The sequence below is a fragment of the Macrotis lagotis genome, chromosome 1, assembly GCF_037893015.1.
Source record: "Macrotis lagotis isolate mMagLag1 chromosome 1, bilby.v1.9.chrom.fasta, whole genome shotgun sequence".
Taxonomy (NCBI): domain Eukaryota; kingdom Metazoa; phylum Chordata; class Mammalia; order Peramelemorphia; family Peramelidae; genus Macrotis; species Macrotis lagotis.
The window spans coordinates 168,026,065-168,041,119 of record NC_133658.1 but is presented as its reverse complement, the minus strand read 5'-3'; the positions used below and the strand labels follow the sequence as shown (position 1 = coordinate 168,041,119).

At 33.1% G+C, this 15,055-nt stretch overlaps 1 protein-coding gene across 5 annotated transcripts in view; it reads right to left on the bottom strand.

The window, feature by feature from the left end:
- RALGAPA2 (Ral GTPase activating protein catalytic subunit alpha 2) overlaps positions 1 to 15,055 on the bottom strand; it is a 374,367-nt gene that overhangs the window by 279,999 nt on the left and 79,313 nt on the right. For all 5 annotated transcript variants that reach the window (XM_074209342.1, XM_074209345.1, XM_074209344.1 and 2 more), the window contains exons 11-14: positions 13,221 to 13,394; positions 11,949 to 12,086; positions 8,129 to 8,277; positions 3,859 to 3,970 (exon numbers count right to left, since the gene is read on the bottom strand). In XM_074209342.1, the coding sequence (XP_074065443.1) occupies positions 3,859 to 3,970; positions 8,129 to 8,277; positions 11,949 to 12,086; positions 13,221 to 13,394 (573 nt within the window). The remainder of the gene's footprint in view (positions 1 to 3,858; positions 3,971 to 8,128; positions 8,278 to 11,948; positions 12,087 to 13,220; positions 13,395 to 15,055) is intronic.

Below are 15,055 nucleotides of genomic sequence, written 5' to 3'. Positions count from 1 at the left end.
GGCATGCTTAAAAACTGTGGAAAGATAAACCCAGTGGGAGGAAAGACAGAGTTAATCAAGTATAATCCATATATGCTAGGGATGAGGAAACTAGACCCAAAAGGTTAGGTGACTTACCTTGCTTAAATTTCTACGACTTGTGTGTGGCATGTTTATGTTTGTGTTTGTGTGTGTGTGTGTGTGTGTGTGTGTGTGTGTGTGTTGGGGGTGGAATGCGGGCCATGAGACCTGTTTTTATGACTTGAGTAAAATCCTCTTTGAACTACATTATGTTTTAACCACCTAATTACCAAAACCCAGAAATTAAATAAAAATAATTGCTATAAAACTCTTCCTTAACTATATATTCAAGGAAAAGACTTTATGCTTATTATTAAATTGATTTTTCCAATATATGAGATATGGCAATAAGAAATAAATATACTTGCTCAGTGATTTTTTTGGTGTGACAAATTCCTCTAAGAAGTCAACTTAGAGAATCTCCCAAGCTCACAGATATTTAATGACTTGCCCCTGGTTATATAGCTAATAACTAGAGATAATGACATCAGGGAGGTAATGCCCATGACAAGCACATGAGTTGGATTTGAGGGAGGTGCTGTGTTAAGTCACCAGCCTCACTTTCTCCTCCAGAGTCATCTGGGTCAGGTGGCCAGATATGAATCAGGAAGTCTGGAGATGGACCAGGATGTGAGGCAATTGGGGTTCAGTGCTACCTAATGCAATGGCTAGAGCACTTGTCTTGAAGTCAGAAAGAGCTGAATTCGAATCCAACCTCAGACATTTGACTCTTACTAGCTGTGTGACTTTGGGCACATCATTTAACCCTGATTGCCTCATATCCAGGGCCATCTCCAATTGTCCTAATTTCATAACTGGCCACTGGACCTAGATGGCTCTAGAGGAGAAAGTGAGGTTGGCGACTTAGACAGCACCCCTCACTCAAATCTAATTCATGTGCTTGTCAAGGTATCACCTCCCTGATGTCATGGTCTTCTTCAAGAATGAAGGAAAAACATCTATCCAAAGAGGTAATATTTGACTTTGAGTTTAATATGCAATCTGATAAGTGTAAAGTTGCATCTTAGCAATAAAGAATATGGATCATCTCCCTTCCTTCTTGACTGAAGTAGAGACCTGTAGGTGTGGAAACCTGCTCACTAGACCTTAACTGATGTGCTGATTAATTTTGATGAACTAAAATGTTTTTATTCTTCATTATCAGGAATGGGTCTCTTCGAGTGGAAATAAAACAGATTTATTGGGGAAATAAAGGTGATATAAAAATAAAAGATATCAAATTTAAGAGTATATGTTAACAAAGATATTTGTTAATAGATATGAAAATTCTTTCTAATCTACAAAGTAAATGAATCCAAAATGTCTTTTAAGAGAGATGCTATTAACATTTTTTTGTCATGGACTACTTTGGGAGTCTCATGTTCCACTTCTCAGAATGATGTTTTTAAATGCTTAGAACAAAATAAATAAGATTACAAAAAAAAAATTAAACAAATACAAATGTCAAAATTTCTTTCAGTTTGCAAACCCCAGATTAAAAATTCTTGTTTCAGAAAGAACCCAAAGCTAAAAGACAGCATTTACAGTATGTCCAAAATCATAGGGAAACAAACTTGTAAAAGGATATTAACAAATTAGTGAAATGTGCTAAGTGGAACTTATCTGAATTACTGAATGGGACTGGATAGTGATAGGAAATAAGAACAGCTTTAAATACTAAACAAAGTAAGAGTAGAAGAGAAAGGGAATATATTAGTTTTTTTCACTTTATTATAATATTTCTTAGAAAACTAACTTTCAGCATGATGTAGCCTACCAAGTAAAATATGCCTATCCTCTCTGTAATCTGCAGGAGCTGATATTTCTAAAAGTGAGACACAATAGGGAAAAAAAGGAACAAGGGGTAAGATCCACAAGGCAATAACAAAGAAACCATTTAGAAGAAACCCAAAATATGAACCATAGAAGCTTTAATTTCATAAGGAATACAGAGACTAAAATGGAATAAAGAATTATAAGGGCCATTATTCAAAGATTACAAGTCTAAAAATAGCCAAAAAGAGAAGAGAAATAATGAAAAGGACAAGGGAAAGAAATACTTTTTTTAGAAAAAAAGAGCAGAAAATTTAAAAAAAAAACCCGAAAACACATTGAAGGGCAAATAGCAAGGGAAATTTTACTTCACTCTAACTAGGAAGAAAATAAAGAGGGAAAAGTAGATAATTAGATGAAAGGAAGAAAAATGAAGAAATAAATTAAGTAAAACCACAGAAGTTGGGAAAGGGGTGAGGACTAACTTGATAAAGAGAATACAGTAGACTTAAAGTAGATTAAGCTAAAATACCTGAAGAGACAAAGAGCATTGTCTTTATAGAAGGGGGAAAAGTATTAATTCAGAAAAAAATTTAATAGAGACAAATGGAGCATTGTAACAACCTAAATCTCATATTTTTAAATGTAAATGGATTAAACAATCCAATTTTTAAAAAGAGTGACCAACTGAGTAAGAAAGTAAAATTTCATAAAATTTGTGGTTTATGAGAAAGACACTAAAGCAAAGACAAAAAATAAAGGCCTGGAGCAAAATTTACATCAAATGATTACAAAATAGTAGAAACTAATAAAATTATGTTCTCAGACAAACCAAAAAGCAAATAGTCACAACCTAAAGAGATATAGGCAGGAAACTACATTAAACTTAAATGCTCCAAATATCAGTGCCTAAATTAATACACTAAAAAATCAACATAACTACAAGTCATGGACAGTAATACAACAGAGAGTGGAACTTTTAATGGCCCCTCTATCAATTTTGGAAAAATATAATGGAAAGATAAATAAAAGGGAAAAAATTGCTAGAGAAATTAGAGCTCTAAAAGATTTGTAATACAAACATTTCTTAGCACCACATGAAACATTTAGAAAAAAAATTGCCATACAGAAGGGCATAAAGATGGAGAAAATAAATGCAAAAAAGGCAGCAGGTACTTGGTACATATCCTTTTATAGAAAATGATGTAACAGAAATAGTAATCAGTTCAGAGAATAATAGACACACAGAGATCCAAATGAAGACATAATAACAAGTTGTCAAACAACAAATTATAGATAAAATGAACAATTATATAAAAGAAAAGGATGATGTTCAAAGATACCAAAATTTATGAGTCCTCATGTAGGGAAACTATAGCTTTACCATATAACACGCTCTCTGTCATCTCCCCATTTATCCAAACCTACATAGCACCTGACTAGAAGTATTTCAGATATTAAGAGATGATAGAGAGACTCATTTCAAAATATAGCATCTTTATCCAAAGTTGGTGGCTAGAAAAACCTTAAAGAATCCAATCCAATAAAACTCATGGAAAATGGAAATAAACCTTTAATTTCAAAACAAAAAATAGGTGTAAGGGAGTGTGAGTAGGGGAAGAAAGTCTACATCCATGATTACACTTGATGGGGAAATTCCTTTTACCAAGGTAGATCTTAGATAATTAACTAAAGTGCTGAGAGGTATGGAGCTTGCTCAAAATACAAAGTTTATTTATATTTGAGTTAAGACAACACTTGGAAGTCAGGTCTTTCTGACTCCAAGGCTAGTCCTCAATTTATCTCACCATTCTGTCTATCCAAATGAAAATAAAAATGTTAAAAATCACACAAATTACATGAAGTTAATTAAGTCAACCATAAATTTAATATAATTTTCATCGCTTTTAAAAAATGTATAAATGAACAAATCTAATGTATTATATATAAAACCTGGCTAGCTCTTCAGATTTGTAGGATTTTGTTCTTTTGATTTTTTAAATTTGTTTCTTTTTAAAGACTTACCCTAAACAGTAACCCTGCCAAGCTCTGGGCAAACAAGTCCTTTATTTGGTTATCCTTTGGCTTCTGCATGACAGCTTCTGTTATCCTGAGTAGTATTTGCAACATCTGCTCCCTGGACCCCCAAAATAAAAGTTGCATGTAAATTCCATTCATATTCATCACAATGGTAAATCATTTCAATTACTTTAAACTCATATTAGAAACATAGCTGTGAGTCAATCATTCAATAAGCATATATAAAGTATTTACTATATGCTAAGTATTGAGGATACAAGAAAAGGCAAATAAAAAATGCCCCCTGCCCACAAGGAGCTTACATTCTAATCAAGGAGACAACATACAAACAACTAAATACATCTAAGATTTATATAGAGGAGATGAAAAGTAATCTCAGAGGAAAAGCACTGGTGGGGAAGGAGGGAGCCAAGAAGGAAAACCAAGAAAGTCCTCTTGCAGAGGATAAAATGGGAGCCTCATCTGGAAGAAAGCCAGGCAGAAGGGAGAAGGGAAAGCATTCCAGTATAGGGATGGTCAGTAACAAGGACAGTCTCAGAAGCCAGAATGCTGTGTGCAGGGAACAGTGCCTGGATTGATGATAATGATATTTGTCCTTCCTTCTCAAAGAAGGCCATGACATCAGGTAGGTGATGCCAGGACAAGTGAGGGAGTGAGGGTGTGCCATGCTAAGTCACCAGCCTCATTTTCTCTTCAAGAGTCATCTGGGTCCAGTGGCCAGATATGAATCAGGATGACTGTAGATGGCCCTGGATGCAAGGCAATTGGGGTTAAGTGACTTACTCAAAGTCACACAGCTAGTAAGTGTTAAGTGTCTGAGGCCGAATTCAAATTCCTATCCTCATGACTCCAAAGCTCTATCCATTACACCACCTAGCTGCCTTTGCTGGACTGAAGAGCATATGGGAAGTCAAGTGGAAGAGGGCAGAAGAATAGGCAGAAGCAAGGTTGTAAAGGACTCTGAATGCTAAATAAAAAATTTGAAATTTATTTGATCTGTAATAGGAAGTTACTGTAGTTTAGGGTTATAGGGAAGATCACTTTGGTAACTGCCTGAAGGCTAGATTTGAATAAGGAGAGACAAGGTGAAAGAGCAATCAGAAGACTATTAAAATAGTCCAAGGGTGAGGTAATAAGAGACCACACCAGAATGGTCCCTATATGAGTGTGTGTGTGTGTGTGGGGGGGGGGGGGGGGGGGGGGGGAAGAGAATGGAATGTAAACAAGAACTTTTGTGAAGGGAGACTGGTAAAATATGGTAGCAGATAGGATATTAGACCTCAAATCATGTATTGGTCAAAGATTCTTAATTATCTTATCAAGAAAATTACAAATTTAAGGAAAACATACAATCCCAGAATACAAATAAATATTTAGGATACTCCTAATTCTGTCCTAACTTCACATATATAAACTAATTTTGGATACACTGAATTCAGCAGGGATCACAGACTAGTGCAATGGTAAAATGGTAACATCTTGATTTTTTGGCACTTTTTAAAATATCTCAAAACATTTTCATTTCTGTTATTATATGTAGTATGTATGCCTTTACATGATGGGGAAATGTCAATCAATTTTTCAGTTTATGGATATTAAGATTACTATCAAATCTCAATTACAGAGTCTTACAGCTGGGTTAGTCTCAGAGATCATCTAATGTATTTATCAAGCACCCAACTTCAAGCCACTAAGTGAATCACACCATTCTCAAATCCAATAAATTATTAAAAAAAAAACCCACTAACTTTCATAAATGTTCACACAAATCATTAATTTTTGCCATTTTTTTTTCATATTCTGATCTCACTAAGACAGACAATTGACTATGATTCTTTAAGGAAAATCCACTGTTATAAATTCCTTGAAATTTTCTTCATTCATGTCAAAAACTCGATTTTCTTTAACCTTTCCTTAGAGGTCTTATTTTGTAATCTTATTTGTAGCGCTCTCTTCCTCTTCAAGTCTCCTCTAAATTATAAAGCTTAATTGAATAATTATAAAATTATACTCAAAATAATGGAGGATCTCAAATAAAATATAATCCAATCCATACCTTTCTACAACATATTTGAAATAGATTATCTACTACATACTTGAAAGATGGTCATAGAATGCAAGGCAGTCTATTCCGCTTTGGACTAGCTTCAATTGTTAGGAATTTTTTTCCTTTATATTAAATTTACCTCCTTGACTACTTCTACCAATTACTTCTAGTTCTATCTTCTGCAACCAAGGAGAAAAAAATCTAATCCTCATCCACAAGATAGTCCTTTAAGTATCTGATGTTTATATTTCATCCTTACCATCTCTTCTCCAGGTTAACTATCCCTGAGCTCTTAAAAATGTCTCATTTGGTAGGAATTCAATGTTCTTCAACATCCTGGTCACCCATCTCTGAATGAGTTCAATGTTTTTGTTTCCTAAAATGAATGCCCATAACTGAACACACTACTCCAAATCAGATGTGACCCTAAGAGAATACAGTAGTAGGACAATTACCTCCTGGTTCTAGGAAACTAGGGTTCTCTTAAGAAAACCTAATTTTGCAACAGCTTTCTTGGCTGTCATAATACAATATTATTCATTATATTTTCAGGATACCGGTCACTAAAACCGTAGGTCCTATTCAGAGAAATTGCAGCCATGTCATGTATTTCTACATAATACTTGAGAAGTTGACTTTATTAACATAAATGTAAGAAATTTTATTTATAGCTACTTAATTTAATCTTAGTAAATGTGGGCCAACTTTCTAGTTTACGAATGTTTTTGAAAACTGTTATCCAGGATTTTTACGTCTAGCAGTCTTGTGGCATCTGTTTCTTAAATAAGTTTGTATTCTATATCTTTATCTAAGTCACTGATAAAATTGTTAAATAGCACAGAAACAAAGACAGATCCCTGGAGTTTGCCACTAGAGATGTCCTTCCAAGCTAATATCAGTTTATTAATGATGACTTTTTAAGTCTAGTCATTCAACTAGATTTCAGAAATTCATTCAACCATATTATATTCACTCTATCTCACTACCTTTTTCACAAGAATAGCCTAAGAAACTTTACCAAGTAATTAGGGAAAATTCAAGTAATCTGCAGGATTCTCCTGATGAATCAGTCTAGGAATCCTATGATGATTGCTATAAAAAGTAGGAGCTGGATGGGAGACAAGTTCTAGTGATAGAAATTGATTTAGTAATTGATTGTTATGAATATGAGGGAGAGAGAGGAGTTAAGATTAATGCAGAAGCTTGCAAAATGGAGGACTAAAAGAATGGTGGTACCTTTGAGAAAAATAGGAAAATAGAAAACAGTGAAATAGGAAGAAAATAATGAGTTCCCTTGGATACCTTGGACATCCATTTTGATTGTCATAAGTCCAGGTCCCTTCTAACCCCTCATCAGTAGAGTGTCCAATGTCACTCACTCTACTTTGATGAACAGAAAATTATCAATTACAATCATTCTAATACAAAGGCAGAACACAGGCCCTTACCATTTGACCTAATACTGAACCTCAAGGATAATCGATCTTGCCATTTACACTGCTACTACTCTAGAACCACTAAGTTTTTCCAAAAGCCCTTCAGCTGAACACTACTGTCTTTCCAGTTAAAATGTGAGCCCCTTGAAAGCAGGGAATGTTACTATAAACATCACTATTTCAAAAAAAGTAAAAAATTAAGTTGAGTCAATAAAACATACTTTGATTTTAACAAAATGGATGTGAAATTATTCTGTCATATTTTTATCTGAAATTTTTTTCCAGAATGGATTTAAAATTTCTTTTTAAGTCTCATTGCTAACATTTAAAAAAATTATCCACAAATATGTAAGTAGAAAAAAGAAAATATTACAAAAAAATTTTAAGCAATTATTAAACTGTCTTCAGTTTACACATTATATTAAATTATATAATAAATTATTGGATTAACTGTTCACAAAACCATTTAATGGAAATATACATAAATATATAAAAATATACACACACACACACACACACACATATATATATACAAATAATAATGTGATCTAGTCATTCACAATTCAAAAATATTTTTAATATCAATATTCAAAAACAATGAACTGCCAAGATACTGTCTGGAATATAAATTCTTCAGAATTCACAGAAATATCTTATTCAATATTAAATGGGAACTCACTACAGATTTTATAATAGGCAGTACCTTAATATTTTAATTACACTATTAAAAATTAAAACATATCACATCAACTTCTTTGAAAAGTAAACTTACCATGTCTTTTTGTTCATTGCAAGTTCCATTATCATGCGCCTAAAAATACTCAAAACAGCTTTACAGGCATCAACTTGCTCTTTCAGAAGCATGGGAACTTCAGCACATGGCTCCAATAAAAAGACATTGGCAGAATTTGTCAAAAACACCTATAAAGCAATACATTGTTTTTAATTTTATTTTTATTCCTAAATTAAGACTAGGAAATAGAATTTCCATATACAACAGAATTCAAAAAAGGATTATAAGTATTGTAACTGGAGATGTGACTTTCAAAACTGCCTTTCTTATCTGTATCCCTTTTGAAGTCTTTCTATGCATTAAACAAAAATGCTTCAACAACTAACTCTTTTTTGGTTATTTCTCCCTCTCTTTCCAAACTCCCTTAAATAAAAAGCAGAAAGAAAAAAAAACCACTTCTTCCAAATAAATAGGCAAAACAAATCCACATAGTGACTATGTGCACTAGTCTTTTTTGGCACCTGATTTCAACACCACGATTATGAAGTAGGCAACAACACAAAGGTAACATTGTTAAGATCAATGTATAGCATTTGAAACAAAAAGAAATTTAATTTCTTAAATAAAGGAAACTTATTTTAAGGACAAACATGTCTATTTCAGTATACCAATTCATGCTATTAGAATAGTGCTAATTTTTCCAAGGGCAAGAGGAAGAAACCCTCAAGGTTTAATTTATTTAACTTTTAAAATCACATATTGATAATATAATAAATTCCTCTAAACATCCAAATAAAAAAAAAGTCATGGAATGGCATTTAAATTATTAATTTGATTCCCTCTCAAAAACCCCTAACTTAAAGGAAAGAAAACTACAGCTAGACTCTAGATGATGGAGGGGAGAGGAATAAAAAAGGAAAAAAAACCCTAACCTATAGGCAAATGCATATTTTTCTCTTAATGAGATTTTTTTTTTTGCAAGGCAAATGGGGTTAAGTGGCTTGCCCAAGGCCACACAGCTAGGTAATTATTAAGTGTCTGAGACCGGATTTGAACACCCAGGTACTCCTGACTCCAGGGCCGGTGCTTTATCCACTAAGCCACCTAGCCATCCCTCTTAATGAGATTTTAAGGGCATAGATTTGTCATCAGGAATAGGAGCTAACATGGTAAACTAAGTAAATTAATCACTTTAAAAATTAGTGTTGCTATTATACCAATAATAATGATTCTTTTGCCACATTCTTTTGGCCAGACTTTTTTGACAAAAGGAAACATTTCAAGGATTAAAAATATGTATAACACAGTCAAATATTTATGAATATATTCTATCATCTTTGACTTTATAGAGCTAGCTGGCTCATATGAAAATTGAGTTTATAGCCTTCCTTGACCTCTAATCAACACAGTTGAACACAGGAAAAAAGTAACCTCCATTAAAACTGTATCTACGGGGCAGCTAGGTGGATAGAGCACTGGCCCTGGAGTCAGGAGTACCTGAGCTCGAATTCGGCCTCAGACACTTAATAATTTCCTAGCTGTGTGGCCTTGGGCAAGCCACTTAACCCCATTGCCTTGCAAAACAAACAAACAAACAAACAAACAAACTATATCTACCATATACTTTCTCATAAATAGAAATTATTAATGACTTCATGTTAATCAAATGAAATCATTTATCTTTGAAAAGAAAAGCAGAATATGTTTTTAATCAGCTTATAATACCTTCAGGAGTTTAGTAAATTTTAAAAGTGAAACAAAATTGTTTTAAACAACTACCTAAAATGAATAGCTTAATGTATTTAGCATCCTTAATTTGAATCTACTTTTGAGCACACCAAGGAAAAGGTATCCCTAAAGCTTCATGAGTCAACATATGGAAACAGATATACTAATCTACTCAAGGACTTCCATTTTATGAAATATAACTAATATACTGAAGACAGAAACCAAGTCCCACTTTCCTTGCCTAAAGCCTAGAATAATACATTCAGAACTTTTTCCTAGTGAAGGCAGCTAACATGTACCAAGTTCAAAAGGCACAATAAACTACAAAATCTGGATGCATTAGGCAAAGAACAAATCAGGGTAAATTTAAAGGACAGTTAAAATCAGTTCTTAAGAGTTGGGAAAATAGGGAATTTGTTCTCAATTCATTAACCTTAGATGATTTATGGTATAATTTTCTTTACTGAAAAAAAAGGTTAAGAAAGCAATGTCTATTCTCCCAACTGCTGACAAAGGTAATCTATTCTATCAGAAACACTAAGCATGACTAAGAAAAGGTATTTTTTGAGTACATGTTTATGTAATAATCACTAGATCACCTTTTCAGAAAATCATTAAATAAAAATTATCTAGTTTTGTAAAAGATTTATATTCTAATTACTCTGGTAATTTCACATATAAAACGAACAAAGACTTTAATTTTTCCCATTAGTTGATTTTACTACTTAGGAACTGAAAGATTTAGTTCACTGCTGAGCATGGAGTTCAGAAGACCAGAGTTTAAATCCAGTCTCAGATACTTCCTGGCAATGTAACCTCGGACAAATCATTTAACTTCTGTTTGTCTCAGTCTCTTCAACTATAAAATGGGGATAATAGTAACATCTACCTCAGTTATTTCAAATAAGATACCATAAGTACAATACTTTGTATACTTTAAAGAGCTATAAAAATAGTAATTATTATTGTTTTTATTATTAATGGTAGCAACAATAATAAACTGTATCTATCCTCACAGAGTTTATATTTTCCTGGAGGATAAATCACATAAAAAAGATAAGTATAAAACATATAAAAAAGCAAAAAGACAGTAACTAGGAAAACCAGGAGAGATGTATTGAAGGAAATCATGCAGAGAATGTACTTTGAAGTAAACAAGGCATGGAACTTTGATTTCAGTGATTTCCTTGTTTACTTCAAAGTACATTCTCTGAATTTAAGGTGTTTGTAATGGACTAAAATTAGGCAGAAGTCATTCTCTGAGAGAGAAGAAACTCTTAAGAATGAAATTCAGAGTGGGGTAGAAACAGAAAGTTGTCTAGAGAAGCTAATGTGGATGTTTAGGGAAATCACTTTTTTAAAAAAAATGTTAAAAAAAGGAATTAATGAATGTGGAAGTATGGCATGATCCTATTAAAATAGTGTCAGGAATGTTAAAGCTCAGAATGACAACAGATCAACAAGGTTTTAATACCTTCCTTATTTCATTGATAAAGAGACAGGGATAGAGAGATTTATGTGACTTACCCAAGAAAAAATAGCTTTGAAGAAAGGGCTTAAAGCTGGTCACTATATCTAAAGACATGATAGTCCCATTACTACAAAATTTCCATTAAAAAAAAAGTCCCCCAAACAATTTATATTTGTGTAAGCTTCCCATATAAAGGCCTAGGGTATTGCATAGTGCTGGGTCTGAAGCTAGGAAGATTCATCTTCATGAGTTCACAATCCATTTCAGACACTTGTATGACTCTGGGAAAGTCACTTAACCCTTTTTTTCCTCAGTTTTCACATTTGAAAAATGAGCTGGAAAAGGAAATGGCAAATCACTCCAATATCTTTGCCAAGAAAACCCTCTAAAGGGGTACCTGACTAAAACAACTGAACAACAGCAATGATAGTTTCTATAAAACTATACAGTAGGGGGAAAAATAGAAGCTCTGTAGTTAAAGGAAGAGTTAGAATGAAAATTTATAGATTCTAGTTACTGCTCATTTCAGATTTTACATGAATTGAAAAATATTACTTGTTGATAACTGTATGTAATTAAAATGAAATGATACCACAATGGGAAAATATATGTGGGAAAAAATATTTCTTGCCTATTCTTCACTTTTATCTAGCCACATACCTGTAGTGTAGCTTGCACACCAGCTTTAATATTCTTATTATCATCTTCTAATATACAGCCTCGGCTTACAGCACTAGTAAAGGAATAAGTTCGTCCCCAGCTTGAAGATCGTTTGTGACCAGAATGTTCAGTTGTGGCCTTTTAAAAACAATAACTTCTTAATGTAAAATGAAGACATATGAATTCAAGTATTTATTTCTAACTGTAATAAATATTATTCAAAAGTTTGAAAATGACACATGTATACCTATTCATTTTTATTCCAACCTATGAAGTTATTCAAAAATCAAAACAGTAATAGAGCTTGTTACTGATGCAACTATAAACACCTTTAGTTCAGAATGTCAAATCATATTTAATAAAGTATCCACCAAGAAAATATATTCTTTTAGAAATTACCTCAGGCTATTTCTTTTAAACAATTTTGTTAGAAATCTAAAGAAAACTTAGAAGTTTTGGGTGTTTTTCAATAAATGTTACCCTAATACAAATACCGTGTGAATTCTGGCTGGTACAATTAAAAAAAAATTAAACACAGGGGGCGTATAATTTCATTTATATTAACTGCATGAATAATGACAATGCTTAAATGAATTTTAGAAAGACTTTTAGGACCTGATTCTAGAAATTGTTATTTTGTCATTATCTAACAAATCTTCCTCTCAGATGATTTAATGACTGAATTGATCTGGATATTTTAATGAAGACATTCTAGCAAAACCTTTTCTTTGAAGTCTAAAGGTTATGTATAACCTTTAAATTCCATTTACATAAAATATAAAGGTCAAAAATGTAATGTTCACATGTAAAATACAAATATAAGACAATATTTTTCAAATAATCAGTAGTAAAGTTTGTTAATCAGAAAAGGTGGTTTGCCAGAATTTGTTAGTTAAGGAGTCCTTTCTTTTGCTTTGGAGCTCCTAAGAAAGTTCAAGTTCCTATATGAAATAGCTCACAGTCTGACCATTCACAGATCCTAATAGCAATGCAGTTTAAATGAGGTAAGACACTGAAGGAAACTTGTCTATTTATTTTCTATCAAAAATGTATTTCTCTATGTTTAACATGACTGTGTATGTAATCTGTATCAGATTTCTTGTTGTCCTAAGGAGAAAAGGAAGGAAGGGGGGAGAAAATTTTACAAAAATGAATGTTAAAAACTAACTCTACATACAAGTGGGGAAAAAATAAAATACTATAATGAAAAAAATTTTTAAATAAACATTGAAAAAATGTATTTCTGTCTAATGTAGAAAATAAAAACAGCACCTGTTTATTATCTGTCTCTGTCACTAAAAATCCCAAATTTGCATCATCCTCTTGAGTAATGTCTTTTTTTTCAGGTTCCTCCATGAACAAAGGTTTGTCCTGTAGTATCCACTTTCTATATACTTTGACCACTTTTCTTGTCACAGATATGTCACAGGAAGGCAACAAAAATGCCTGAAATAATAATAGAAAATTATATTCAAAATATAAACCATAAATATTCATAAAGCACTGATGATCAAAATCATTTGTGAATGTGTATGTTTGTATACATGCACACACTCACTTATGTAGATCTGTGCTATCATTTGATTGTAATTGATTCTTTCTTTTTGGCAAAGACACTGAAATGACTTGCACATTCCTTCTCCAGCTCATTTTACAAATGAGAAAACAGAGGCAAACAGCACTTCTTTCCAATGCACTACCAACTGTCCCTAGGCAGACCTGTGTGTGTACGTGTACACACACACACACACACACACACACACACACACACACTTTTACAAACATTATTAATAGCTACAAAATCTTAAAAATATTTCTTATTACATTGTATTCACCTACAAATATATATGTTATATCCTGCCACTACAATATAAGCTGCTTGCAGGCAGAAAACCTTCAGTCTCTGTTGTTTTTGTGTGAACAGAGCAGTATACAATGGCTTGCACAGCGCAAGTATTTAATAAAATTTGATTAAATTGAATTTTCAGTAAAACACAGTATATAACAAAATGGAGTAAAAAGACCCCCTTCCTTTCCCTCTTTTGAGAAATGGTAGAAGGCAGGTAGTGGTGAGTTCCTTTTGGTTCTTCCATTTAAGAGGCTGTCCCAGAGTATCCCTTGTTATTCCCAACAGGTTGCATTTTTGGGGACCTATCTGTGCTCTGGGGAAAGTCATCATCCAAAAAAGATTACATCAACCCTGAAACTCACACCACCTCAGACGCTCCTAGCACTGGGCTCTTCAGTACCTCTAACTGGAGAGGGCAGGAAGAAAAGAGAGGAGAGCTCCTCCTACCCTTCCCTTTTATAGCTTCTTTTTATGAATTATCCACCTAAGGAGATTGTGAGCTTCCCCAGGAGAGTGATTATCACTTTCTTTTCTTTGTATACATAATGTTTAGCATTATCCTTGGTACATAATTCATATATGTTTATTTGGCTATCGACACTTATTAGTTTGACCAAAATTTGAAAGGGAGGGAGGGAGAAAGATGGATGAAGCATTTATTAAGTATTATTAAGCCAGGGTACTATGCCATTCAAATACAAACAAACAAGAGAGTGTCTGTTCTCAAGGAGCTTATATTCTCAAGGAGCTGCAAAATGGGGAGAGGAACATATATTGAGCTGAGCTATAATTGAAGAGATACCTGCAGTCCCTTCTGAAATGGTGGCCCTAGCTAGGAACTCACAAATCAGAAAAGGAGGACCCAGAGCATAGGGATCTCAAAGGAGGCAAAGGTGCTGACAGAAGGTAAAGCCCTGAGACTGTGCTGAGTTAGAAGTGAGATGAGTCTGTCCAGAATTCCTCATGAAATGGTGGTCCTAGCTAAAGGTTCACTAATCACAAGAACAAGATCCAGGGCAGATGTATAATTAGAATCAATACCCTACATTAGAGAGACCAAACCAAAACAAATGCCTATATATAAACTGCAAATATTAATATATTATAAAGTAAGTACATGAATATATGATTAAAGCATCTCTTCATTTTTTTGCCTCAGTTGAACTGAAAGAAAAAATAATCCCGTCTTAAACATTCTCCATTCCTACATTTATATATTCACGAAGGATGAACTAAATTATTATTGCAAAACTCCTTT